The sequence below is a fragment of the Aegilops tauschii genome, chromosome 6, assembly GCF_002575655.3.
Source record: "Aegilops tauschii subsp. strangulata cultivar AL8/78 chromosome 6, Aet v6.0, whole genome shotgun sequence".
Lineage (NCBI taxonomy): Eukaryota > Viridiplantae > Streptophyta > Magnoliopsida > Poales > Poaceae > Aegilops > Aegilops tauschii.
The window spans coordinates 27067398-27094873 of record NC_053040.3 but is presented as its reverse complement, the minus strand read 5'-3'; the positions used below and the strand labels follow the sequence as shown (position 1 = coordinate 27094873).

The 27476-nt window shown below is 43.9% G+C and overlaps 1 protein-coding gene and 1 pseudogene across 1 annotated transcript; one reads left to right on the top strand and one right to left on the bottom strand.

Annotated features, from left to right (window-relative positions):
- Positions 1 to 9130: 9130 nt before the first annotated feature.
- On the top strand, positions 9131 to 9786 carry LOC109767361 (uncharacterized; annotated as a pseudogene).
- A 969-nt stretch (positions 9787 to 10755) lies between these two features.
- LOC109767352 (uncharacterized) lies at positions 10756 to 13885 on the bottom strand. The gene is made up of 6 exons (XM_020326114.4): positions 13232 to 13885; positions 12517 to 12767; positions 12069 to 12444; positions 11780 to 11911; positions 11523 to 11698; positions 10756 to 11064 (listed from the first exon to the last, which is right to left on the bottom strand). Exons 1-6 carry the CDS (start codon positions 13799 to 13801, stop codon positions 10941 to 10943), a joined length of 1629 nt encoding a protein of 542 aa, XP_020181703.1. The 5' UTR covers positions 13802 to 13885; the 3' UTR covers positions 10756 to 10940.
- Positions 13886 to 27476: the final 13591 nt, after the last annotated feature.

Here is a 27476-nt window from a genome sequence, read left to right as displayed (position 1 = left end):
GTGAAATGAACATGGATTTGATTAAAGTGAAGCCAACATGCATATGGTGCATGTCGAAAGTAGTACAATCCAAACTTGATCAAGTTAGGATTAGTATTACTTTCGACATGCACCACATGTTGCCTCACTTCAATCTAAGTCATGTTTAGAAATAGTAGTATAGCAGTAGCACGGAGATAAGAGAGGACACATATCTCTATTAGCTACCTATAACAACCTAAATTAACCCCCAAAACTCCTAAACCACCTCCTTTCAAAAAACCAGCCCCTGAAATGCTGACGCGTGGAAGCTTATTGGTCTCGGTTGGTGCTACCAACCGGGACCAAAGGCCCTCCTGTCTGCGCTCGCCGGAGCGGCCACGTTGAGGCCCATCTGTCCTGGTTCGTATACGAACCAGGACTAAAGGCCTAGGGCATTAGTAACGACACTTTAGTCCCGGTTCCCCAACCGGGACAGATGGGCCTTATGAACCGAGACAAATGGCCCTTTTTTTACTAGTGCTGCTTCATCATGCATGTAAGTTGCCCATGTATACTATGCATGCAGTACTATAATGAAAAAAAATGGGTGTGGCTAGGTCTGAGTCGATTGAGATTTAACCAAGTTTCGAGTCGACTGAGATTTAACCAAGTTTCAATCAAGTGACGTAACATGTAAGAGAGAAAAAAAATGAAAAAATAATTTTGCATGGATCTTAATGTAAGATTTCATGATATACCATCGAGTGAGACTTAGCAAGACTGAAAAAATTTGACACTCAGTACTATAATGGAATTACTCTAATGGAAACCAAGCTTGGTATGTTACGCAACACACGTCGGCAAGCCAATCACCACAAATCTAGCATTTTTCGTCAAATGTTCTTTTTTTTTGCGTGTGTCCTCAAATGAGTATTTGCGACGAAACTGAGAGACCACAAATATGAAGTGTGTCCTTTTTTTAATTCGGAATTGCTAAATGTCAGTCGACTAAGACTTAACCAAGTCGCGGTCGACGTTCTCGTCGTGAGATCTTACGTGGAGATCCGTGCAAAATTTTCTTTTAGGTTTTTTCCTTCAATATTTTTATATGTTATGTCACTTGACTGAGACTTGGCTAAGTCTCAGCCAACTGAGATCTAGCCACACCCTTTCTAATTGTAATCAAGCCTACTCTTTTCTTCAATATTTTTCATAATCATGTATAGAGGATGATTTTCTTCTATGCATATACATATGATTCTAAAGAAAAAATTCTCTTTTCCTTTTGAGACACATTGATTATAACATAGACGCACACACTCACATTGCCACATAATGTCTACTGAAGACCGGATTTGAGTTGCGGAACTTTAAGATTGACGAAGTCATCACCGACACCACGTTATCAATGGTAACTGAAAAAAAATCTGCATTAATAAGGCACCAAAACATTAATCCTGAGGTCTGAAGTCTGATATATGGTGGGCTGAGGTACCACCGTCCTCTTAAGCATTCAATTATTGGTTGGTTCTTAAATATATGTAGCTTTATTCAAACATGAGAACCATTATAGATACAACGTTTCCTCTTGTCTTCTCCTCCACCCTGCTTCTTGCCCCCCCCCCCCCCCTCAAATATCTTTCTCATCTCCCACATGATTAAGAAACTACAGAGTAACTCCTAAAACCAAGAATTGCAGCTAAATCTCTCAGATACACCTCCATGAAATAATTTTTGGAAGACGGAATTCTCCCAAGGCTTCAAGAAAGAAACTGTAATTAGACTCGAGCGTGACGCTGCAACTCGTACACCTGCACAAACTCGATTACCGATAAAGGTTCTAGAGAGACACTTGATTCGCCCATGGCCCATCCTAAAAGATGTGAAGCCATGAGCGATGAACGAACTTGGCCCGGGTGTGACCCCCGATATGTGCATGCTGTCGAGCCACAAGATATTCACCGTAGCGTTAAGGAAAGACTCCAGCTCCATGAAAATAAGCCAACAAAAGCACCAACAAATTATCAAAAACTCAACATATCCAAAAGATCAGTCATGCGCAAACAAAAAAATCTGCAAGAACAATTGCAACGGACTTGCGGAGGAAACATAGCTCTCGCTCCATGGATTCACTCGATAAATCATTACCACAAAGGCAGAGGAACCATATGACATTTATTTTCATTGACACCTCAGCGGCCACCAATATGTTGTCATTGAAGACCACAAACCTCATCCTAAAAAGACTCTTGAGACATACAAGCACCTGAGATCCCGCTACCTCACACCTCAAGAAAATCTTGAAGGGAGTCCATGATCCTACGATAAAACATCCCTGAGGTCATCAAACACCGTGAGGGCATAGGGTGAGCTATGCTTCGCATGAATATGGCCATAAAGGGGGAGGGGGGTTCAATAAATTACTTAAGTATGAAAATATTTTACATTAATAGTAAATAATTTTCCATGTTATATTTTTTGTCACTGTTATCAAAATTTCCATGTGGTAATAGCTTGTTAAGTTGTGATGGATGCATATTTACATCGATATGAAGGTATCTAATTATAGATATTTCAGCACATTTCGGCACACAACGCACTCTACAATCTTAGAAAAGAATTGGGCGGCAGATTCAGTGGGAAGTTGGTTTTGGGAGGATTTTCTAGAATCTTGATTCTGCAGAATCCTGTGCGCGAAAAAGAAATGGGCCTACATGGAGCTCCAAGGCATATGTGAGATGTAGTTATGAAGGAATTTGAGAACCGATTGCAATAGCAGGGAGACGGATTTTGGGTTACAAAAGTGAATGGGCCAATTGGACATCATGATCGTAAGTCGTAACACTTCTTTCATTCACCACTCCGCAATGAGGATCTAGAAACAAATATCAATATGATGTTAACAACGATGATGAACTCTATGTGTGGCTCTACAACTGTAATCATTTAAATCTGGGAGGAGCTACCTCATACACCCACTACAATAGTTTAGATCATTGTTCAAGAATTCACCCGATTAATCAATTAACGGGTCAGTTAATCGCTACTCATAGCGTGGCCGAATCGAATAACACATATTCGTCATGCTAACTTGCCAGACCGATTAATGGCCAGTTAGACCGATTAATCAGTTGTTAGGTCGATTAATCCCCACTCACCCATTAACAAGGGGGCAAACAAAGCCCAAATTTTTGGTCCATAACCCCTTCGTGCCCCCATCCAGCTCCTTAATAGCTAGGATTAATAATTTTACCTCCTCTCTATGCTTTTGATACATGTACGGCAACATGTTTTGGTACACTAAATAGCTGGAAGCATGAAAGTATGGTATAATACATAAAACATCTTGATATATGTTGGCAAGTTCCTATTCAATCTACCGATTTATGGTCGACCGATTAATCCAATTAATAGGCCGATTCATCGATTAATCGCTACTCCTAAACTGGCCGAGCAGCTACCAGTTAACGATTTCTTGAAAATTAATTTAAATATGTGTACAAGAATAATACATGGTCCTAGATTAATCAGACAGTTACTTATACTGGGGTGGTTGTTTCATAATAAATGAGAAGTAATTATTCCTTAGCCGACATTCATAGCCGTCCGATGGAGATCTTTTTCTCTATCCATACTCACGCTCGAGAATGATCAATTGGCCAAGAATCTAAACTATCATATGAGAACTCGATTCAAACACGTCCTTTTTTTTCTTGAATACGCATGAGTATGTGTTTCTTATATTGATAGAAGAGAGGGAATAGAATCTGGTCCACCTCGTGGTTCTACCGATCTCTCCTATACTAATTATTATAATATGTACTCCCTCTGTTCCTAAATGTAAGCCTTTTTAGAGATTTCAATACGGACTACATAGGGAGCAAAATAAGTGAATCTACACTCTAAAATACGTCTATATACATATGTAGTCCATATTGAAATCTTTAAAAGGACTTATATTTAGAAATGTAGGGAGTATTGAAAACAACATAGCGTGATTAAAATTAGCATTATGATACCATGAAGTTGACAGTTTTCATTCTTTTTGTTTAGGTACACATTATTTTTTATTTAGGTACACATATTTTTAGAGTATTTTTTAAGCTACCCCCGCCGATCGTAAAATAGTGTCACAGCTTTTAACTAAGCTTACTTGTACACATTCTTCCTTTATTTAGGAACACATTTTTTTAGAATAGTTTTTTTAAGCAAATAATAGTTTATTTTTTACTTCATTTTTTAGGGAAATAGTTTATTTATTTAGGTACACAAAAAGCGCTAGGACTATATCTCGCTCAACGCGAGTCAGAAGATAGTCTCCTGAAGCATTTTGTTCCCCACTTATTAGCGGGCCAGCCCATTTCCAGCCATAGTTCCCGCTCACTCGCTCGTGCTCTTTTTCCTTTTTCTTTTTTCTTCCTGGTTTTTTTCGTTTCTTCACGAATTTCTTGGGTTTTTTCTTTCACTGTTTCCTTCGTTTTATTCTGGTTTTTCCTTTCCTTTTCTTCGGTTTTTCATCTGTTCCTTTTTCCGTTTTTATTGGTTTTTTATTTTCTTTATTTTTCTTTGGTTGTTTTTTTTTCATATTTTTCATTTTTATATTCTTTTGTTTTGTTTGATTTGTTTTTCTTGGGTTTTCTTTGTTTTCTCATGCATGGTTTTCTTCAGGTTTTCTGATTTTCTTTATTTCAAAGGTGTTTTTTTAGTTTCTTCGGTTTTCACCTCTTTTGTTCATTTTTTTTGTACAATACATGTATACATTTTTCATACACATTTTTACATTTTATGTATACATCTGAAAAAATCTATACATTTTAAATATTTCTTAATTACATGATTAACATGTCCAAAATATTTGTTTCATCACTACATTTGTATGTACATTTTCGGTATATATCAGGAACATTTTAAATATATGTTAAACATTTTTATATATATGATTACATTTTTATACAACATCATTATTGTCTAAAATTTATTTTTTTATGTTAAAATTCATATTCTATATTTTTCGTATACACGATGAATATTTTTTTTCTAAACTTTTTAAAATTTTAAAATAGTTGTCTAACATTTTTCCAAATATTTGTGGTTGATGACTACTTTTTTCATACACATGGTATATTCTTGGTATATATCTGAAACATATTTTTTATACATGGTTAAACATTTTGAAATTTATGATTAACCTTTTTTTATAAGTAATCGGCAATTTTTTTAATTTATGTTTTATATTTAATTTTTAATATATGTTCTATATTTTTTGTATACATCAAGAAATTTTGTATACATGTTTAAAAATAATAAATAGATGGTTAATGTTTTTTTATATATTGATTAAATTTTAAATACATGATCAATTTTTTCATACATTCTATTTTTTTGTATACATTTTTCATATGCATGAGAAACATATTTTCTTTACACATGTAACATTTACAAATGCTACATTAATATTTTTCAAAATAAAAACTATAGTGTGTATATTGTAATACATATCTTTATAATATTTGGATGTATAAACAAAAGTAAAAAAAGGAAAAATAAAAATAACGAGGCGGTTGGCTCCCAGTCTCGGGCTCCATGGGGCGAGGCTGCCCTACGTTTCGCGTCAAGCGAGACATAGGCAGTCCCAACAAAAACAGCAAAGTGCCTTAAAAAAAGCAGCAAAGTTGGCTCCATTTTCCCCCGTACATGATTCTAAAGAAGGGAAAACTCTCATCTCAAAAAGGATTTTTTTTGTCTTTTCATACACCAACTCAGTCGCCTGGCCTGTCACCCCATTTCTTTTATGGGCAACCCCTAAAACAAATTCTTTTCTGGGACGCGCCGGTCATTTCTATTCCTAGGCTTCGGTTGCATGGGTCGAGAAATTTATTGCTACCACACACCACGTTAATGAACGAAAAGTAAAAGCGATCTTCTTCTCTTCTTTCAGTAGCCATGGGCAAAATTCAAACATTCATACTTATCGGGGTCCTTTTTTAAGCTAATAGGTTATTTATTTAGGTACACAAAAAGAAGGAAAGGAGACTCCATTTTCCCCCATGCATGATTCTAAAGAAGGAAAAACTGTCCGCATGGGCCAAGCAGTTTCTTTTTGAGCACTTTTCTGGTTGTTTCTATTCTTTTATCGCTATCACACACCACCCTCAAAAAGATTCTAAAAAAGAAACCACCCTAAAAAAACACGTTAACGAACGGGAAAAAATATGCTCTTCTTCTCCCCCTCTTCTTTTCGGTAGCCATGGGTGCTCTGCTATGCTCGAACCCACCCCAGATCGGAGCCACGCTTGCCGGCGATCAGGATCCTCCAACGCCCCAATAATTCCTCCAAAGATCACTGTTTACTGTTCTACTGCTAATTAATAGGAAACCTAGAAGTAGTAAATTATCTGCTCTTGGTGCAGGTAAATTCTATGTGCAGCGTGACTAAATGTTCCGTTGAAAGAGGATGACTAATCTTCTAATGACAATGGTTCACCAAAGTTGAAACTAAACTAAAAATGTCAGCCATGCCATATATTCTGTTTGCCGCTGGGATCATGATATTCACATGTGTGTGGGTCTGTTCTCTTTGTAACATTTGTGTGTGTTGTCTACAACTTTATTTGTAAGGTGTTTCTTTTGTTTGTTTTTTCAGTTTATTCGGTTTTCACCACTTTTCTTCATTTTATTCTTTTTTTTCTACAACACATGTTTATATTTTTCATACACATTTTTACCTTTTATGTATACACCAGGAAAAAATCTATACATTTTTAAATATTTTTCAAATACATGATTAACATTTCGAAATTATTTGTTTGATTACTACTTTTTTATACACATTGCACACTTTTGGTATATGCCAGGAACATTGTTAATACATGTTAAACATTTTTTAAATATATGATTACATTTCTACATAACATCAACATTTATATATTCTATTTTTTTTATTTTAAACATGTTCTACATTTTTCGTATACACCATCAAAATTTTATGTACACAGTTTACGTTTTTTAGTAGATGATATTTGTGTTTGATGACTACTTTTCTCATAGACATTGTATTTTCTTGGTATATATCTGAAACATATTTTTTTATACATGGTTAATATTTTTTAAATATATGATTAACATTTTTTGATACACAATCAGCAAATTTAACAATTTATATTTTTATGTTTTTTTTTTTTTGAATATACGTTCTACATTTTGTATACATCAGGAATTTCTTTATAAATTTTTTAAAAATAATAATAATATGAATAATATTTTTACTATTTTATTAATATTTCAAAATACATGATCAATTTTTTTAGACATTGTATTTTTTCGTATGCGTGAGAAACAGTTTTTCTTTACACATTTAGCAGTTTACAAATGCTAGATTAATATTGTTCAAAAAAATATGTAGAGAGATTTTGTGATATACTCCCTCCCTTCCTAAATATTTCTCTTTTTAGACATTTCAAAAGGACTAATACATATGGATGTATATAGACATATTTTAGAGTGTAGATTCACTCATTTTGCTTTATATGTAGTTACTTGTTGAAAATCTCTAAAAAGTCAAATATTTAGAAACGGAGGGAGTATATATTTATAATGTTTGGAAGTATAAATAAAAGTAAAAAAAATGAAGAAAAAAATGAAAAAAGATGTAAGAAAACAGAAAAAAAAACGAGGCTGTGGCCTCCCGCGAGGGGCTGGCCTAGTCTCACGTTCCATCGGGCGAGGCTACCCTACGTCTCGCGTCAAGCGAGACATGGGCACGCCCAACAAAAACAACAAAGTGCGTCAATAAAAGCAGCGAAGTGTGCTCCATTTCCCCCCTACACGATTCTAGAGAAGTGAAAACTCTCATCTCAAAAAAAGATAAAACTTTTTTCTTTTTATACACCAGCCCAGTCGCCTGGCGTGTCACCCCATTTCTTTTCTGGGCAACCCCTAAAAAAAATATTTTCTGGGCCACACAGCTCATTCTATTCCTACGCTTCGATTGCATGGATCAAGCAGTTTATTGCTACCACAGACCACGTTAACGAATGAAAGAAAAAACGCTCTTCTTCTCCTCCTCTTTGTTCGGTAGCCATGGGCAAAATTCGAACGTTCGTACTTATTGGGGTCCTTTTTTAAGCTAATAGTTTATTTATTTAGCTACACAAAAAACAGCAAAGGAGACTCCATTTCCCCCCTTGCATGATTCTAAAGAAGGAATAACTCTCATCTAAAAAAAGGAAAAAAAAACTCTTGTCTTTTCATACACCAGCCTAGTCGCCTGGCTGCCATCCCATTTCTTTTCTGGGCCGCACCGCTCATTCTATTCCTAGGCTTAAATTGCATGAGCCAAGCAGTTTATTGCTACCACACACCACCCAAAAAAAAAACCACGTTAATGAACAGAAAAAAAAAACGCTCTTCTTCTCCCCTCTCTTCTTTTGGTAGCCATGGGTGCTCTGCTCTGCTCGAACCCACCCCAGATCGGAGCCACGCTCGCCGTGGATCGGGATCCTCCACCGCCCCAATAATTCCTCCAAAGATCACCGTTTACTGTTCTACTGCTAATTAATAGGAAACCTAGAAGTTGTAAATTATCTGCTCTTGGTAAAGGTAAATACAATTCGCAGCGTGATTAAATGTTCCATATCAGTTGAAAGAGAAAGGACTAATCTTCTGATGACAATGGTTCACCAAAGTTGAAACTAAACTAAAAATGTCAGCCATGCCATATATTCTGTTTGCCGCTGGGATCATGATATCCACATGTGTGTGGGTCTGTTCCTTTTGTAACATTTGTATCTGTTGTCTACATCTTTCTGATCCATGTAAGGCTTGTGTGGCAATCCTATAAACTGAAGATCAGAGAAGTGAAGAGCCAAGTGTGCCAATGACCTTCAAAGGCAAAGGCAGACGCCCCCCCCCCCCCCCCCCCTCCCGCGTCGCTCCCAGGGGGCGACTGCCACCTCAAACTCCCCTCCTCCCCTCCCTCCCCTCGCCGTCACCGGAGGGTACCGGCGGGCGAAGCCCTCGCCGGTGGAAGGCGGCAGCGGGGCCCTCGTCCGTGAGCTCGCGCGCGGCTGTTTGTGCGCTGGAGCGGCGGGAGCGCGCGGTGGCAAGGCAGGCGGTCGTCTGCGCTCAGGGGAGGCCGTGATGGTGTGGAACGCGTGCGCGGTGGCGCTGCTGTGGCGGCGGCCGGCCGCTGCTGCGAGCGGCAAAGATGAGGGCGCCCAGATCTGGGCTGCGCGTTTCTGCCCCAACCCACCCGTCCCCCTCCTTCCACCCCTCCCGGCCGCCGCCGGTGGTAGCCGCTGGGCGGGCGGGTGGGCACGCGCGCAGCAGTCCTTGACGGCTGCTGCTCTGCTGTGCCCCGGCGGTTCCTGGCGGCGGAAGCTGCGGGCCGGCGCGGCGGTGGCGCGGTGCAGGTGGCTGTTGTCGCCTGCTCGTCGCGCTCCCGACGGTGGCCGGCCTGCTGGCGCTGCACCGGTCGGTGCTCCTCCTGCGACTACAACGTTCCTAGGCATCCCTCCATGTGTGCTGGTCTTCTCCGACGTTCTTCTCCAAGTCCGGTCTGCCATTGCATCTGAGGTCCTTGTTCATGGGTCGGGGCGAAATCCCCGCGCGGCGACGGCCTGCGCTGTCAACGGCGACGCCCGAGGGTGCCGTCACCTCCTTGGAGGCGTTGGCATGACCCTGACCAGATCTCCTCCTCGAGCACCGGGAGAAATCCCAGGTCCGGCCTCCCGGACCGGGCAGCGGCGGCGTCTCAGCGCCGTTCCCCTCTTGTAGGCGCTGCTTTGGCTGCAAGTGGAGTTTGATGCGGCAGATGAAGGCTGGTGATGCATCGCTCTGGCGTAGACTGCTACACAGGGAGCAGATCGCAATGTATGCCAGCGCCCGCGCTTCTCCAACGGTTGCTACACCAGTTTCTGTTGAGCCCTGCCCTTCACCCGCCGACTCTCTAGGCACATGGGTGAGAGGTACGTTGGCCTGGGCAGTCCTGGAGGTTGTATGTGTGTGTGTGTGTAAACTGAAACCGACGCCCCAACTTGCTCTACCTGTGGCACCTTCCCTCCTTCAGCATCGAAGGCACGAGTCCCAGCGATTTTCTTTTGGATTTGTGACGAATTACAAATAGCTTTCAAGAGTTTTATCAGTGGTGTATATTTTGACTGATCGATCTCAAAAGAATGTGATATAGATCATGGTATGGAACAGTAGAATAGATAGCAATTTGCTACTTATGTTAGCATAGAGAATGGACCAAATAAGGTGTCGGTATCATGCATAAGACTCAAGTCTGCCCAAAGCACAAATTTTGGCTGGATTCGAACTTTCAAGTACATGTTGTTTTTATGATCACATATGCCAGCACTGAATAGCAGATATATGGTACTACCTCCGTTTCAGTTACAAGTCCTACGCGTATACCTAGGTTGCCAATTTTATCACCCTAATATAAACTATATAACACAAAAATTATACCTTTTGAAAGTAGAAACTCCGAAGTTTATGTTGGTATATTTTTTATATGACTTGTATTAGGTTGATCAAATTGACGACCTAGGGTACGCGCACGCCCTGTAAACTGAGAGAGAGGTAGTAAGGCTAATTCATGTCAACTCCATTATTTTACTTCCAACAGTCCAAAACAGTAGTAAATGATGAGACCAATTCATTGTTGATCATGCTTGGGTCCTAAATAGGTTACCTTCCGAAGATCAAAAAGTTTCCCAGCGCAAGTAAAATGAAAATCAGCTAAAAGATACTCAATCTTAGGAGGATAGGGGAAAGAAAAATCAAAAGGCATAAAAAGTACACAATAGATTCATATATTTGTCTAAGCATAATCGATTCATATTTTTCTAAGCATAACCTACACATAAATAACTGAACTGCAAATTTAGCACTAAACCCACTGCAACGTTGCAACATCATCAGAGCATGATTTTGCAATTCCCAGTCCGTTATTGCACCACCAGAGCATTTCTATCCTATTCCCACTCCACTGTCGCCGGTGGCTTTGATGTTACGTCCAGGACAACACGGTTGACGCCTCGCACGTTATTGCAGATCTTCTTCACCACATCAACCAGGAACGGGCGTTCAAAATCATACCTGACAGGTTTAAAAGAAAAAGGACACCTGCTGTCAAAATATGCAAGGTAGCATCAACAAACACCGAAAAATAAAGAGGAAGCCTAGATTTTACTACATCATAGAAACAAGGTACGCTTGGTAACAAAATGAGAGGAGAGAGAACACATTTCTGTGCACAACAATACTTAAGGCACTAAGAAACTCCTATACCAAAACTGCTGGTACAGGCAATGAAACATAGGTGCATGAATTCTGAATTGTCTGATTCAAACTACTAGTATTCACAAACTAGTCTAGCAGGAACACTAGTCTAAAAGGCATATATAACAGTATTTGCTGCAGACTTGTAATCTGTACAGCTGCAACAAAATGTCACCGTGTAGTGCAATGGCATGATGAAACCATTAGAGCACGATTGTATCATAGAATTGCAAAAGGGGGGACTATGGTAGAGCAGTAGGGTCAATGCAGCATACCAATTTGCAGTCATGCCATCCTCACTGGTAATTGCCCTTAAAGCAACCACATGGGAGTGAGTTCTCTGGTCACCCTGGACCCCAACTGTTTGGACAGGCAAAAACACAGCAAAAGCTTGCCAAATTTCATCATAGAGGCCTGCATCTTTAATGGCTTGAATAAAAATCTCATCCACCTGAAGACACAGCAGAGCAGTTCCCAATTAACACCGTATATTAAAGATGATTTAGAAACCAATGGTTCAAAAGGATCGAACCTGACGAAGAACCTCCAAAGCATTGCCTGCTGTAACGTCACCTATGACACGTACAGCAAGACCAGGCCCAGGAAATGGGTGTCGCTTTAAGAATGACTCTGGGACATTTAAGATACTTCCCAACTTCCGAACCTTTTGCAGGACCAAAATTCAACAAATAAATAAGTAATAGAAATATTTTTCTTCAAAATCAAACAGGAATAATTTCCCAGTATGAGGAATCTTTCAGTATAGAATGCCAGATCAATAAATATATGAAGTAATTAGATGTATAGATGGAGATCAAGACCTCATCCTTAAAAAGGAGCTTCAGTGGTTCAATGAGCTTCAACTTCATATCTTTAGGAAGACCACCTACATTGTGATGGCTTTTGATGGTGTGGGAATGTGTCCTCCCGCTCCCGGGGGGTGGGCATGATTCAATCACATCAGGGTATAATGTTCCTTGAACCAAATATTCAGGTCTTTTCCCTATCTTCTGTTCTAACATGTGAGCAAATTCATCAAATACAACAATGAATTCCCTGCCAATAATCTTTCTTTTCATCTCTGGGTCTTTGACTCCTTTTAACTCGGTAAGAAATTTCTCCGAGGCATCAATACATGTGACAGGAAGGTGCAAGTCACTGTTGAAGGTTGACATAACACGTTCCTTCTCCTTGTATCTGCAGATAAGGTCATATGTGAGTTTCGCAGCACACTGATTCCGAAACAGAACATGCTGAAGGAACAGTTACCTCAATAGCCCGTTGTCCACAAAAACACAATGAAGCCTATCCCCTATTGCGTTATGAACAAGAGTGGCTGCAACTGTTGAATCAACTCCTCCTGATAACGCACAAATCACATGTTCATCAGGCCCAACCATACTCTTGATGGTCTTAATTTCCTCATCCAGTACATCTTGCATCTTCCAGTCGGCTTTAATCCCACAAACATCAAAAAGAAAGTGGCGCAGTGTTTCCATTCCTTGGGGCGAATGTGTCACCTTGTATAAACAGAATATTGAAAAGTTTATTGCAACTATGCTAAGGTATAAACAATTTTATGAAGAAGCATGTGTACTTCTGTACAAACTACAAAGTAACCAAATGATATAATATAAGTAATATAATAGCCTAATAAGACCAAACACAATCTAGTAAACATACAATCAGTAATATGCAAATCCCCCAAAACATAAGCTTTCTATTAGATCATCAGCGCCCTGCTCAACCACCGAGTCATTCATTCATTCTGTACCCAAAATAAGCTAATCTACAAACTCAGTTGCATTTATTTTTATATCTTAGTTTAAATCCATCTCCATCTTCTATCCAAAATGGCAGAATGAAACAGTAATAAAGTTCTGTTTTCCCAGAACTGCTAAAGGAAGTAACTGCACAGCTCAGGGTTCCCCATCATTCATCAATTTCGGATACAGGACATGATAAAACAGCAAGTGATAGCTACCTCCGGGTGGTACTGGAGCCCATAGAAGCGCTTCTCCCGGTGCTCGATGGCGGCGATTGCGCCCTGCACGCTGCGGGCCACAACCTCGAACCCCTCGGGCAGCCTGACGACCTCGTCGCCATGGCTCATCCACACGGACTGCCGCTTCCCCTGCTCCCCGTACAGCGCGGAGGAGGGCGCGGTGACCTCCACCTCCATGTCCCCGTACTCCTGCCTTACGCCGGGCTCGACGGCGCCGCCGAGGGTCTGGACGAGGAGCTGCATCCCGTAGCAGACGCCGAGGACGTGCGCGCCGGCGCCCGCGGCGAAGTCGAGGAAGCCCTCGGGGAAGGAGGGCGCCCCCTCGGCGTGGACCGAGTGGGGCCCGCCGGAGAGCACGACGGCGCGGGGCCGCAGCCCCGCGAGGGAGGAGAGCGGCGCGGTGCCGGAGACGCAGAGGGATAGGACCCCCAGCTGGCGGACGCGGCGGGTGATGAGGTGGGTGTACTGCGAGCCGAAGTCGAGGATGAGGACCAGGTTCTCGCCGGCGCCGGCGGAGGTCGGGAGGGAGGCCGCGGAGGCGGAGCCCATGGCGGCGGCGGCGGGGGGGTAGGGTTTTGGGGGTTTGGGGGCTCGGCTGCGGATGGGTGGTTTGGGGCCGAATGCCCCATGAGCTGTTTGGTTTCTTGAGTATTTATTAAGATGGGTACGAAACGGATCGGGGAGTCTGTTGCCCGTCTTCTCGAGGGAAATTAGGGTAGCGCTGGCCGCGGTTGACCGGCGGGAGGCCTGGATCGGTCACCTTGCCAGCCGTTCGATTACAACGTGCAGAGTCATTTGATTTGATTAAGTTTTCTTTTTAGGGGAATAGTCATTTCATTACATACATGTCAGCTCAGCTCATCCCCTCACCCATCTCTTCTCTCTCAGGAAAAGTCATGCTACCCCTGCATGCCACGCCACTAGCTCGGCCCCCGGCATCCTTGCCACACAGCTAGATCATTGTCGCCGCGACCTCGCAGCATCCTTCATCCCCCGTGGTCGTCGTGGACTGGTGTTGCAGCGCAGTCTTGCAAGAGCCTATCCCGTCGCAGCAGCAGGTGTAGCTGGTTAGCACTCGCCGCTACCTGATGTAGCATCCCGGCGGTTGTCGCTACGGTGCCGGCTTGCAGTCATTATGGCCGGTTGCAGCTACCCTCGCTAACGGTCGCAACATCCGGTAAGCCGTCGTTCGCCATTTCTGGTTCCCGGCGCGGTCGTTTGTAGGTCCTCCGTCGACCGGTTCCAGCTCACATTGCCAACGGCCATAGCACCTCGCAGGCCGTCGTGATCCGTTTCCAGCTCCCGACGTGGCCGGTTGCAACTCCTCTGTCGCCCAATTCCAGTTCCCGTTGCCAACAGTTGCAGCATCCCATAAGCCGTCGTGCACCGTTTCCAGCTCCCGACGTGGCCGGTTGCAACTCCTCTGTCGCCCAATTCCAGTTCTCGTCGCCAACAGTCGCAGCATCCCGCAAGCCGCCATGTGTCTTTCCAGCTCCCGACGTGGCCGGTTGCAGCTCCTCTATCGCCCAATTCTAGTTCCCGTTGCCAACAGTTGCAGCATCCCATAAGCCGTCGTGCACCGTTTCCAGCTCCCGACGTGGCCGGTTGCAACTCCTCTGTCGCCCAATTCCAGTTCCCGTTGCCAACAGTTGCAGCATCCCGCAAGCCGCCATGTGTCTTTCCAGCTCCCGACGTGGCCGGTTGCAGCTCCTCTGTCACCCAATTCCAGTTCCCGTCGCCAACAGTCGCAGCATCCCATAAGCCGTCGTGCACCGTTTCCAGCTCCCGACGTGGCCGGTTGCAACTCCTCTGTCGCAAACGGTCGTAGCATCCCGCAGGCCGCCATGCGTCGTTTCCAGCTTCCGGCGTTGCCAGTTGCAGCTCCTCTACCGGTCGGTGCCAACTACCGTCGCCACCGATTGCAGCATCCCATAGGGCATTGTGTGTTGTTTTCTAACACCCAACTGTTGGGAATCGTAGCATAATTTAAAATTTTCCTACGCTCACCAAGATGCATCTATGGAGTCTACTAGCAACGAGGGGAAAGGAGTGCATCTACATACCCTTGTAGATCGCGAGCGGAAGCGTTCCAATGAACGCGGATGACGGAGTCGTACTCGCCGTGATCCAAATCACCGATGACCGAGTGCCGAACGTACGGCACCTCCGCGTTCAACACACGTACGGTGCAGCGACGTCTCCTCCTTCTTGATCCAGCAAGGGGGAAGGAGAGGTTGATGGAGATCCAACAGCACGACGGCGTGGTGGTGGATGTAGTGGCTCTCCGGCAGGGCTTCGCAAGCTTCTGCGAGAGAGAGAGAGGTGTTGCATGGGAGGAGGGAGGCGCCCAAGGCTTAGATGTTGCTGCCCTCCCTTCCCCCCACTATATATAGGGCCAAGGGAGACGGGGGGCGCAGCCTTGCCCCTTCCTCCAAGGAAGGGTGCGGCCAGGGGGGAGTCCTTCCCCCCCCCCCCCCCAAGGCACCTCGGAGGTGCCTTCCCCCTTTAGGACTCTCCCCTTTTTCTTATCTCTTGCGCATGGGCCTCTTGGGGCTGGTGCCCTTGGCCCATATAGGCCAAGGCGCACCCCTTACAGCCCATGTGGCCCCCCGGGGCTGGTGGACCCCCTTGGTGGACCCCCGGACCCCTTTCGGCACTCCCGGTACAATACCGATAAAGTGCGAAACTTTTCCGGCGACCAAAATAAGACTTCCCATATATAAATCTTTACCTCCGGACCATTCCGCAACTCCTCGTGACGTCCGGGATCTCATCCGGGACTCCGAACAACTTTCGGGTTTCTTTTTGCCCGCAGACATATATCTCTACAACCCTAGCGTCACCGGACCTTAAGTGTGTAGACCCTACGGGTTCGGGAGACATGCAGACATGACCGAGACGCCTCTCCGGTCAATAACCAACAGCGGGATCTGGATACCCATGTTGGCTCCCACATGCTCCACGATGATCTCATCGGATGAACCACGGTGTCGAGGATTCAATCAATCCGTATGCAATTCCCTTTGTCAAACGGTATGTTACTTGCCCGAGATTCGGTCGTCGGTATCCCAATACCTTGTTCAATCTCGTTACCGGCAAGTCTCTTTACTCGTACCGCAATGCATGATCCCGTGACTAATGCCTTAGTCACATTGAGCTCATTATGATGATGCATTACCGAGTGGGCCCAGAGATACCTCTCCGTCACACGGAGTGACAAATCCCAGTCTCGATCCGTGCCAACCCAACAGACACTTTCGGAGATACCCGTAATGCACCTTTATAGTCACCCAGTTACGTTGTGACGTTTGGCACACCCAAAGCACTCCTACGGTATCCGGGAGTTGCACGATCTCATGGTCTAAGGAAAAGATACTTGACATTGGAAAAGCTCTAGCAAACGAAACTACACGATCTTTTATGCTATGCTTAAGTTGGGTCTTGTCCATCACATCATTCTTCTAATGATGTGATCCCGTTATCAATGACATCCAACGTCCATAGTCAGGAAACCATGACTATCTGTTGATCAACGAGCTAGTCAACTAGAGGCTTACTAGGGACAGGTTGTGGTCTATGTATTCACACATGTATTATGATTTCCGGACAATACAATTATAGCATGAATAATAGACAATTACCATGAACAAAGAAATATAATAATAACCATTTATTATTGCCTCTAGGGCATATTTCCAACAGTCTCCCACTTGCACTAGAGTCAATAATCTAGTTCACATCACCATGTGATTAACATTCACTGGTCACATCACCATGTGACCAACATCTAAAGAGTTTAATAGAGTCAACAATCTAGTTCACATCACTATGTGATTATCACTCAATGTGTTCTGGTTTGGTCATGTTATGCTTGTGAGAGAGGTTATTAGTCAACGGGTCTGAACCTTTCAGAACCGTGTGCTTTACGAACATCTATGTCATCTTGTGGATGCTACCACGCGCTATTTGGAGCCATTTCAAATAATTGCTCTACTATACGAATCCGGTTTACTACTCAGAGTCATCCGGATTAGTGTCAAAGTTCGCATCGACGTAACCCTTTACGACGAACTCCTTTCCACCTCCATAATCGAGAAAATTCCTTAATCCACTAGGTGCTAAGGATAAGTTCGACCGTTGTCATGAGATCCTTTCCCCGATCACCATTGTACCCTCTTGACCAACTCATGGCAAGGCACACTACATGTGCGGTACACAGCATAGCATACTATAGAGCCTATGTCTAAAGCATAGGGGACGACCTTCGTCCTTTCTCTATCTTCCGCTGTGGTCAGGTCTTGAGTCTTACTCAATACTCACACCTTGTAACACAGCCAAGAACTCCTTCTTTGCTGATCTATTTTGAACTCTTTCAAAATCATGTCAAGGTGTGCTGTCTTTTGAAAGTATCATCAGGCGTCTTAATCTATCTCTATGGATCTTGATGCCCAATATGTAAGTAGCTTTATCCAGGTCTTCCTTTGAAAAACTCCTTTCAAACAACCCTTTATGCTTTCCAGAAATTTTACATCATTTCGGATCAACAATATGTCATTCACATATACTTATCAGAAATGTTGTAGCACTCCCACTCACTTTGTTGTAAATACAAGTTTCTAACAAACTTTGTATAAACCCAAAAACTTTGATCACTCCATCAAAGCGTATATTCTAACTCCGAGATGCTCGCTCTAATCCATGGAAGGATCGCTGGAGCTAGCATACCTTTTAGCATCCTTAGGATCGACAAAACCTTTCTGATTGTATCACATACAACCTTTCCTCACGAAAAATGGTGAGGAAACTTGTTTTGACATCCATCTGCCAGATTTCATAAATGCAGCTAATGCTAACATGATTCCGACGGACCTAAGCATCGCTACGGATGAGAAAAACTCATCGTAGTCAACTCCTTGAACTTGTGAAAATACTCTTTGCCACAAGTCGAGCTTCATAGACGGTAACATTACCGTCCATGTCCGTCTTCTTCTTAAAGATCCATTTATCTCAATGGCTTGCCGATCATCGGGCAAGTTCACCAAAGTCCATGCTTTGTTCTGATACATGGATTCTATCTCGGATTTCATGGCCTCGAGCCATTCGTCGGAATATGGGCCCACCACCGCTTCTCCATAGCTCGTAGGTTCATTGTTGTCTAGCAACATGACTTCCAAGACAGGATCACACATTACTCTGAAGTAGTGCGCATCCTCGTCGTCCTATGAGGTTTGGTAGTGACTTGATCCGAAGTTTCATGATCACTATCATAAGCTTCCACTTCAATTGGTGTAGGTGCTACAGGAACAACTTCCTGTGCCCTGCTACACACTAGTTGAAGCGACGGTTCAATAACCTTATCAAGTCTCCACCATCCTCCCACTCAATTCTTTCGAGAGAAACTTTTCCTCGAGAAAGGACTCGTCTCTAGAAGCAATTACTTTTGCTTCCAGATCTGAAATAGGAGGTATACCCAACTGTTTTTGGGTATTCTATGAAGATGCATTTATCCGCTTTGGGTTCGAGCTTATCAGCCTGAAACTTTTTCACATGAGCATCGCAGCCCCAAACTTTTAAGAAACGACAACTTAGGTTTCTATAAACGGTGTCGTCTCAACGGAATTGCGTGGTGCCCCTTTTAAAGTGAATGCGGTTGTCTCTAATGCCTAACCCATAAACGATAGTGGTAATTTGATAAGAAACATCATGGTATGCACCATATCCAATAGGGTGCAGTTATGATGTTCGGACACACCATCACACTATGGTGTTCCAGGCGGTATTAATTGTGAAACACTTTCCACAATGTCTCAATTGTGTGCCAAACTCGTATCTCAGATACTCATCTCTATGATCATATCACAGACATTTTATCCTCTTGTTACGACAATCTTCAACTTCACTCTGAAATTGCTTGAACCTTTCAATAATTCAGACTAGTGTTTCATCAAGTAAATACACTCAGTATCTACTCAAATCATCTGTGAAGTAAGAACATAACGATATCCACTGCATGCCTTAGCATTCATCGGACTACATACATCAAAATGTATTACTTCCAATAAATTGCTCTCTTGTTCCATCTTACTGAAAACGAGGCCTTTCAGTCATCTTGCCCATGTGGTATGATTTGCATGTCTCAAGTGATTCATAATCAAGTGAGTCCAAATGATCCATCTGTATGGAGTTTCTTCATGCATATATACCAATAGACATGGTTCGCATGTCTCAATCTTTTCAAAAATGAGTGAGTCCAATGATCCACCTACATGGAGCTTCTTCATGCGTTCTACACCAATATGACTCAAGTGGCAGTGCCACAAGTATGTGGTACTATCATTACTATCTTATATCTTTTGGCATGAACATGTGTATCACTACGATCGAGATTCATTTTAGGTGCAAGACCATTGAAGGTTTTATTCAAATAAACAGAGTAACCATTATTCTCCTTAAATGAATAACCGTTTTGCGGTAAACATAATCCAATCATGTTCAACGCAAACACCAAATCTCGATGGTAGAGGGAGCATGCGATGCTTGATCACATCAACCTTGGAAACACTCCCAACACATATCGTCATCTCACCTTTAGCTAGTCTCCATTTATTCCGCAGCTTTTATTTCGAGTTACTAACACTTAGCAACTGAACCAGTATCTAATACCCTGGTGCTGCTAGGAGTACTAGTAAAGTACACATTCATATAACGTATATCCAATATACTTCTGTCGACCTTGCCTGCTTCTCATCTACCAAGTATCTAGGGTAGTACTGCTTCAGTGACCGTTCCTCTCATTACAGAAGCACTTAGTCTCGGGTTTGGGTTCAACCTTGGGATTCTTCACTAGAGCAGCAAACGACTTGCTGTTTCATGAAGTATCCCTTTTGCCCTTGCCCTTCTTAAACTAGTGGTTTTACTAACCATCAACAATTGATGCTCCTTCTTGATTTCTACTCTCGCGGTGTCAAACATCGCGAATAGCTCAAGGATCATCATGATTATCCTTGATATGTTATAGTTCATCACGAAGCTCTACTAGCTTGGTGGCAGTGACTATGGAGAACTATCACTATCTCATCTGGGAGATTAACTCCCACCCGATTCAAGCGATTGTGGCACTCAGACAATCTGAGCACAAGCTCAACGATTGAGCTTTTCTCCCTTAGTTTGCAGGCTTAAGAAACTTGTCAGAGGTCTCATACCTCTTGACGTGGGCACTAGTCTGAAATCCCAATTTCAGTCTTCGGAACATCTCACATGTTCTGCGACGTTTCAGAAACGTCTTTGGTGCCACAATTCTAAACCGCACCGAACTATCACGTAGTTATCAAAACGTGTATGTCAGATGTTTTGTAACATCTACAGACGACGCTGAGGTTCAGCACACCGAGCGGTGCATTAAGGACATAAGCCTTCTGTGCAGCAATGAGGACAATCCTCAGTTTACGGACCCAGTCCGCATAATTGCTACTACCAACTTTCAACTAAATTTTCTCTAGGAACATATCTAAACCAGTAGAACTAAAGCGCAAGCTATGACATAATTTGCAAATACCTTTTTGACTATGTTCATGATAATGAAGTTCATCTGATTATGAACTCCCACTCAGATAGACATCCCTCTAGTCATCTAAGTGAAACATGATCCGAGTTCAACTAGGCCGTGTCCGATCATCACGTGAGACGGACTAGTCAAGATCGGTGAACATCTCCATGTTGATCGTATCTTCTATACGACTCATGCTCGACCTTTCGGTCCTCCGTGTTCCGAGGCCATGTCTGTACATGCTAGGCTCGTCAAGTCAACCTAAGTGTATCGCGTGTGTTCCGAGGCCATGTCTGTACATGCTAGGCTCGTCAACACCCGTTGTATTCGAACGTAAGAATCTATCACACCCGATCATCACGTGGTGCTTCGAAACGACGAACCTTCGCAACGGTGCACAGTTAGGGTGAACACTTTCTTGAAATTATTATAAGGGATCATCCTATTTGCTACCGTCGTTCTAAGCAAATAAGATGCAAAAATATGTTAAACATCACATGCAATCAAATAGTGACATGATATGGCCAATATCATCATGCTTCTTTGATCTCCATCTTCGGGGCACCATGATCATCTTTGTCACCGGCATGACACCATGATCTCCATCATCATGATCTCCATCATTGTGTCTTCATGAAGTCGTCACGCCAACGATTACTTCTACTTCTATGGCTAACGCGTTTAGCAATAAAGTAAAGTAATTTACATGGCGTTATTCAATGGCACGCAGGTCATACAAAATAATAAAGACAACTCCTATGGCTCCTGCCGGTTGTCATAATCATCGACATGCAAGTCGTGATTCCTATTACAAGAATATGATCAATCTCATACATCACATATATCATTCATCACATCTTCTGGCCATATCACATCACATAGCACTTGCTGCAAAAACAAGTTAGACGTCCTCTAATTGTTGTTGCAAGTTTTTTACGTGGTTTGTAGGTTTCTAGCAAGAACGTTTCTTACCTACGTATGACCACAACATGATTTGCCAATTTCTATTTACCCTTCATAAGGACCCTTTTCATCGAATCTGTTCCGACTAAAGTAGGAGAGACAGACACCCGCTAGCCACCTTATGCATCTAGTGCATGTGGGTCGGTGGAACCTGTCTCACGTAAGAGTACGTGTAAGGTCGGTCCGGGCCGCTTCATCCTACAATGCCGCCGAAACAAGAAAAGACTAGTAGCGGCAAGAAGAATTGGCAAACTCAACGCCCACAACTACTTTGTGTTCTATTCGTGCATAGTAACTACGCATAGACCTGGCTCATGATGCCACTGTTGGGAATCGTAGCATAATTTAAAATTTTCCTACGCTCACCAAGATGCATCTATGGAGTCTACTAGCAACGAGGGGAAAGGAGTGCATCTACATACCCTTGTAGATCGCGAGCGGAAGCGTTCCAATGAACGTGGATGACGGAGTCGTACTCGCCGTGATCCAAATCACCGATGACCGAGTGCCGAACGTACGGCACCTCCGCGTTCAACACACGTACGGTGCAGCGACGTCTCCTCCTTCTTGATCCAGCAAGGGGGAAGGAGAGGTTGATGGAGATCCAACAGCACGACGGCGTGGTGGTGGATGTAGCGGCTCTCCGGCAGGGCTTCGCAAGCTTCTACGAGAGAGAGAGAGGTGTTGCATGGGAGGAGGGAGGCGCCCAAGGCTTAGATGTTGCTGCCCTCCCTTCCCCCACTATATATAGGGCCAAGGGAGAGGGGGGGCGCAGCCTTGCCCCTTCCTCCAAGGAAGGGTGCGGCCAGGGGGGAGTCCTTCCCCCCCAAGGCACCTCGGAGGTGCCTTCCCCCTTTAGGACTCTCCCCTTTTTCTTATCTCTTGCGCATGGGCCTCTTGGGGCTGGTGCCCTTGGCCCATATAGGCCAAGGCGCACCCCTTACAGCCCATGTGGCCCCCTGGGGCTGGTGGACCCCCTTGGTGGACCCCCGGACCCCTTTCGGCACTCCCGGTACAATACCGATAAAGTGCGAAACTTTTCCGGCGACCAAAATAAGACTTCCCATATATAAATCTTTACCTCTGGACCATTCCGCAACTCCTCGTGATGTCCGGGATCTCATCCGGGACTCCGAACAACTTTCAGGTTTCCGCATACATATATCTCTACAACCCTAGCGTCACCGGACCTTAAGTGTGTAGACCCTACGGGTTCGGGAGACATGCAGACATGACCGAGACGCCTCTCCGGTCAATAACCAACAGCGGGATCTGGATACCCATGTTGGCTCCCACATGCTCCACGATGATCTCATCGGATGAACCACGGTGTCGAGGATTCAATCAATCCGTATGCAATTCCCTTTGTCAAACGGTATGTTACTTGCCCGAGATTCGGTCGTCGGTATCCCAATACCTTGTTCAATCTCGTTACCGGCAAGTCTCTTTATTCGTACCGCAATGCATGATCCCGTGACTAACGCCTTAGTCACATTGAGCTCATTATGATGATGCATTACCGAGTGGGCCCAGAGATACCTCTCCGTCACACGGAGTGACAAATCCTAGTCTCGATCCGTGCCAACCCAACAGACACTTTCGGAGATACCCGTAATGCACCTTTATAGTCACTCAGTTACGTTGTGACGTTTGGCACACCCAAAGCACTCCTACGGTATCCGGGAGTTGCACGATCTCATGGTCTAAGGAAAAGATACTTGACATTGGAAAAGCTCTAGCAAACGAAACTACACGATCTTTTATGCTATGCTTAAGTTGGGTCTTGTCCATCACATCATTCTTCTAATGATGTGATCCCGTTATCAATGACATCCAATGTCCATAGTCAGGAAACCATGACTATCTGTTGATCAACGAGCTAGTCAACTAGAGGCTTACTAGGGACAGGTTGCGGTCTATGTATTCACACATGTATTATGATTTCCGGACAATACAATTATAGCATGAATAATAGACAATTACCATGAACAAAGAAATATAATAATAATCATTTATTATTGCCTCTAGGGCATATTTCCAACACCAACATGGTCGGTTGTAGCTACCCCGTCTGTCGGTCCCAGTTCATGTGCCAACGGTCGCAGGTCCCCTCTCGCTATGGCCTCGTGCGATAGTGCCCACAAAAAAGCATGGCCTTGGCCACCTCCTTCGGCGTCAACACCCAAGTTTGCACCATTGCAACACTGGCAGTTGCCTCTTTCAGCAGGGGGCAGTGACTGGTGGTTCTCTCCCACTACTTTTTTTCCAGCAAACGGGAGCATGAGGTTACATGCAAGGTTGAGCAACAAAACTGAATAGGGGAGAAAGAGAGACGAACTTGCAGTGGTAGGCGGTGGCTGACACCATGGTGGTTTCCCCTCACCCCAACTTTTTTTCTGATGTGCGGCGTTGACCAGTGGCGCGGTCGATACCAACATGAGAAGAAGGGGGGAAGGAAATGAGAGGCATGGAAGAATATGGAAGGAGGGACGGGAGACTGTAGACCGACGAGCGCCACAAGGCATGTGGTTAAACGTGTGGAGAGAGTGTCACTTCGTGAAGGCGACCAATCACGCGCTCGTCCGTCGGCCAATTAGAAACACTTCTGATGAGGTTATCTCCCACCAGGTAGGCCCAAGACGACATAAAAGCCTGTCAAGGGCCAAGCCCGTATTCTTTAGACTGGCCACAATGGGTAGTAACATAGACTAGTAACATACACATGTTACTAGTCTATGTTACTACCTCTATAGTGGGGAGTAACATATGTGTGGTAACATGCAACACTTCATTTATTAGTCTATAGACTCATTTTGCTTTGATATGTGTGATGTTACTCATACTACTAGTAACTAGCTATGTTACCACCTTTCTCCATTTCTTCATTTATTGCTTGCTACATCATCTATTTTATCTAGTTATGTGTGATGTTACTACCTATGTTACTTCCATTGTGGGTAGTCTTATGGCCCAAGGCATTGTCATTAACAGGGGATTATCAAGTGAGCACCCGTAGGGAGGATTCCATCTGTTCATCTCCGCAGTGGTGCATTCAAATCATGATCCATTCTTATTGTTTTGTTCATCACGACGAGAACTTGGAAACTTACATTTGTTTGTGTTCATAACAATTCATGTTTACACATTTTTTTGGTTGGTTTTCATCCTCAGGTTAGTAGCAGCTATCGGGATAAGCTTACAGAGGGAGGAGTATGGACCACAGAAAATTAGTCTGAAAGATGGTCAGTATCAGCGTCTCTCTCCTCCCTTGCAGACTGATGCTGCTACCTGCTAGTTCATCAAGCTTACCTGCGAACGTCGCACCCAAGCGCACAAAATTGCTTTTACAACCACCCTCCGCATAATTCCTGGCGTTTTTGTCCTCTGCTGGAGACGCGACGAGCACAAAACTTCCCTTGGTCTTGCCGCACCAACAGAGAGAAACAACAAACATGGCTGGCAAACTTAAGGGAAATGGTAGAGATAACTCCGAGTGATGGAACAGAGAGACAGAATTATTGCACAACATTTGAATACCTAAACAGATGTGGTGGGTTCATGACTAAAAATCAGGCGCAACTCGCTGGTCGACAAACAGGACAATATGGCTTAACTTCGCCGTCAACCACAGCAAAACTTGGGACCAAGAAACTAATGTGTCTTCGCTTAATATTTCTACTAGTATTTTAGAAGACCACTGGATAATACCCTCTAAAAAGCAGAAGACCTCGGTAAAAAAAATGCAAAGTCAATTCTTCAATTAAGAAAAAATAGAGAAATGAGGCATATCAATTGGCCAAACACTGACCAAAATGACTTGCTAGTAATTTTAGCAACAACCTGCACGGTAGCCACTTCAGCCCAAAAGGATACTCGAAGGAATATGAATATCATACAATCGTATAATGGCAAGTCGGGGCTTCTTTATCATAACATTTTTTGCTTAAAATGGAACCAGATGGAGCATTATTTCCCTCAAATGGTTAGCAGCTCAAGTGAAACGATGAAGATGTTTCCTTAAAATGGCTAGCAGCTAAAGTGAAATAATGGAGATAATTCTAAACAATGAACTAGAAAGAAAGAATTATAACATAACAATCGATCATTTCAATATAGAACCAGTCGGAATGAATTTATGAAGAAGAATGAATAACATCAAAACTATTCATTGTTAAGTTGAGTACACAGTGCAATCATTCATTCATTTTACGAGCAGTGTTCTAGTGTTCCAAGTTGGTCCAACAAGCAGGTGAAACTCGCGAGTGAACAAATCAAGAGGGTAAACTTTCAAATCTATTTGTCAAGTAAAACAAACTTCGAACCATGAAACACACGTATATTGCTAATTAGTAAGTATTCAGCATAGAGAACAACACTAGATCACCCCTCGAAAACAAAGAAGACCTAGATAAAAAGGCAGAGTCAGTTCTCCAGTTCAGACATAAGGCAGGTAGACTGCCAAGTACTAACAAGACCACTAGATAAAAGAGCAAAATATTTCTTCAGTTCAAGATAATAGAAATATCACACAAAATAGTTAACACATATTTCGAATGCACATCAAAATGACTTGATAATTTTAGAATCAACATGCACAGTAGTCACTTCCTTCGACATGGAAGTGTCAAAACAAGTATAGATTGCACACAGCAACATAAAAGTGAGAGCTTCTTAGCTAGTAGGCTCATAGTGGATCCAATTCATACATATTGCAGCTCATGAGGATAAACATCTAGGAAGTTAAGAAGCACTAGCTTACTAAACAGGCCTTAGATGAAAGGAGGAGCATTCACAACATAACCATCCAGTGCTGGAAAGAAAGTATGTGGAACAAGAGTTTGCTTGAGATTGAATTGAGTAGAACCGAAGGCAACTTTGCTATAGAAAGCGGCGACCAACTTGCCGTCCAGGTCAACATGAAGTAACCACTCAGCTAAATTGACCAGAACAAGAAATTCACCATTCCTAGGCACGACCCTTACATTCCAAAGGTTGTTCCAGAGGTTGAAATGTTTTTCACACTGGACCCTGATGTCGGTAACCGGCAGTTTAATCGAGCGCTTGAAGGTCCAGACCCCGCTTTCATAGCCCTGCAACACCCAGATATCAACGATCGACGTCGCAGCATGAAAGCTAGACACGGCGAGCACTCCATCCATCTCAAACAGGTCAACGTGGCAAGAAAAAACCGGAGTGAATGGCGCATGCATCTCGCGGAATGTCGAACACCGCTATCATGTCGCTTGCGTCCTCATCTGGCTGTGGGTACCAATGCAGGCAACCATGAACCAGGACAGCCGCCTCGGTTAAACCATCTTCGTGCCCGGTGATCCTCGGCGGCTGCACGGAGCCCAAAGTGAAGACGTAGCAGGGTGCCGGATTTCCATCTTTCAGGTACAGTATTCTGTACTCGCCTGTAGGGCGGTGCTGGTACATTCCCAACATATCGAAGCCAGAAATCATAGAGAGGCGAGCGTACTGGCGGGTGGTCGGGTTGAAGATGGAGTAGCAGAGGCCAGGCGTGCCAAGATTGTGAAGGACGAGGAGGCCGTCGCAGGAGCCAGACAGCCGGAGGCGCTGGTGACGGGTTGGAGCTGCTGGGCGGCAGCGGCCCGGTGGTCGAAGGCGAAGAGGCTCTGGCGGTCGGCGCCGTCGATGAGGGGGAGGGAGGGCTGGCGGGCGTGGTGGGCGAGGAGGAAGTCGCGGGCGGAGACG

Bases quoted from the DNA above. Each gene is read 5' to 3' on its own strand.
- LOC109767352 (XM_020326114.4), bottom strand. From the start codon at position 13,801: ATGGGCTCCGCCTCCGCGGCCTCCCTCCCGACCTCCGCCGGCGCCGGC. The intron at 12,768-13,231 runs GTAGCTATCACT...TGTTTATACAAG, and splicing joins GGCTCCAGTACCACCCGGAG to GTGACACATTCGCCCCAAGG. The intron at 11,912-12,068 runs GTCTTGATCTCC...GTCCTGCAAAAG, and splicing joins AGCTCCTTTTTAAGGATGAG to GTTCGGAAGTTGGGAAGTAT.